Genomic DNA, 1,599 nt, shown 5'->3' with positions numbered 1-1,599 from the left:
GTAAGTAGACTAGACACGATAATATATACTACACACACACATATATATATATATATATATATATATATATATATATAGTATATAATATATAAAATAATATATATGGTATTTTATATTTCAGTCGGAGGAGAACATAAATGCTTTTTTAAAAGTAGATCAAAGCTTATCGAGCCTTGTGCGTGATCTATCTGGCAATGATCCAATTTTTCAATTATATTCAGCCAATTGCTGTTGTAATATTGCTTTAGGAAATACGAAAGCATGCACAGCATTGGGAAAAGCAGTTATTCCATATCTGATTGTCAAATTAGAAAGTTTAAATTATGCGTTGCTGGTAAGTTTTTTCAGTATTAAATAAAAGAAATAAAATAATAAAAGACAATGAAGTAAAGTGAACTTGAAATACATGAATTCGTATTTTATTAGGATGTTTGCATTTGGACAATTGGTAATTTAGTTGCAGGAAGCAATAAGGCTTTCTCTATCTTGCATGCTCAGCATTGCCTGAAATATGTAATTTTATTGTTACACAACTGTGACGACTCAGTTCTTCCTTCTGTAATATATGCGCTCTTACATTACATATATGTGGGATTTCACAAGATATCGTAAGTATTATTTATTTTTATATATTGCAATATAAAAATGTAAAATTTATAAGAGAAAATTTAATATATTTTTCTGATATTTACAGAGAAAGTGAAATGTCAGAGCTGATTGAAGTTACCATAAAACGGAATCTCTTGTACAAAAATCCTAATTATATTTGGTTATTAGCTTTATTGTCTTCTTCACCAATATGTACTAAATCTTTGTACACTATTTTGCCACAAGTCGTTGACTATCTTTACGTAACATTTTCCAATTCAGATGGAATCGTTCAAGCTAGCAAGGTTTGTTTTTTCTTCTTTATATAACAAAATATGAAATTTTCTAATATATTAAGAATCTAATATATTATATTATCTAATATATTATCTAATATATTAATCTAATATATTAAGAATCATATTTTTAACTCTATTAGATTACAGCATCTATACGTATTCTAGCTAATACATTGCATAATTCCTATGAAGATAGAATAGATATTCTTTTGAGGAATCCGAAATACTCAAACGAAGATTTATATATTTTATTGAATAAATTGTTATCGCATCCTTATATGCACATTAGAAGAGAAACTATGTGGTTAATAGGTAACGATCTTTTTTTAATATTTTTAAAAAAGATATGGGATAAGAATGAAACATAATTATATTCTAATTGTTGCAGGGAATTTGTACAATCATAAATCATCCAGTGTTAATAAAAATATAAGAGATCTTATACCTTTTTTATTAGCATTGAATCAGGCTTTTTCCTCAGTTGAAAATTCTGTATGAGTGTAAATGCACGTTAAAATATTACATCTTATTTCAAAGAAAGGTACATTATGCTTGGAAAAATAACTTATAAAGTATGATGCAAATATAAAAATATATTTATATTCCTTTGATTGTATGTACAATTCTGAATATTAATTTCATTTATCATTGGACGGAGCATATACATACATGTATGTATATATATATATATATATATATATATATATATATA

The 1,599-nt window shown here is 25.4% G+C and overlaps 1 protein-coding gene across 1 annotated transcript in view; it reads left to right on the top strand.

The window, feature by feature from the left end:
* The window catches only part of LOC105618904 (importin subunit alpha-9), a 2,012-nt gene extending 627 nt beyond the window's left edge, over positions 1–1,385 (top strand). Inside the window, exons 2-6 of the mRNA XM_012200433.1 lie at positions 122–334; positions 427–608; positions 695–884; positions 1,028–1,199; positions 1,276–1,385. Coding sequence (XP_012055823.1) covers positions 122–334; positions 427–608; positions 695–884; positions 1,028–1,199; positions 1,276–1,385 — 867 coding nt within the window. The remainder of the gene's footprint in view (positions 1–121; positions 335–426; positions 609–694; positions 885–1,027; positions 1,200–1,275) is intronic.
* The last annotated feature ends 214 nt before the right edge of the window (positions 1,386–1,599 follow it).

Source organism: Atta cephalotes, assembly GCF_000143395.1.
Source record: "Atta cephalotes unplaced genomic scaffold scaffold00018, whole genome shotgun sequence".
Classification (NCBI taxonomy): domain Eukaryota; kingdom Metazoa; phylum Arthropoda; class Insecta; order Hymenoptera; family Formicidae; genus Atta; species Atta cephalotes.
Note: the sequence above shows the minus strand (reverse complement) of the source record. Positions and strands in the feature narration are given on the sequence as shown.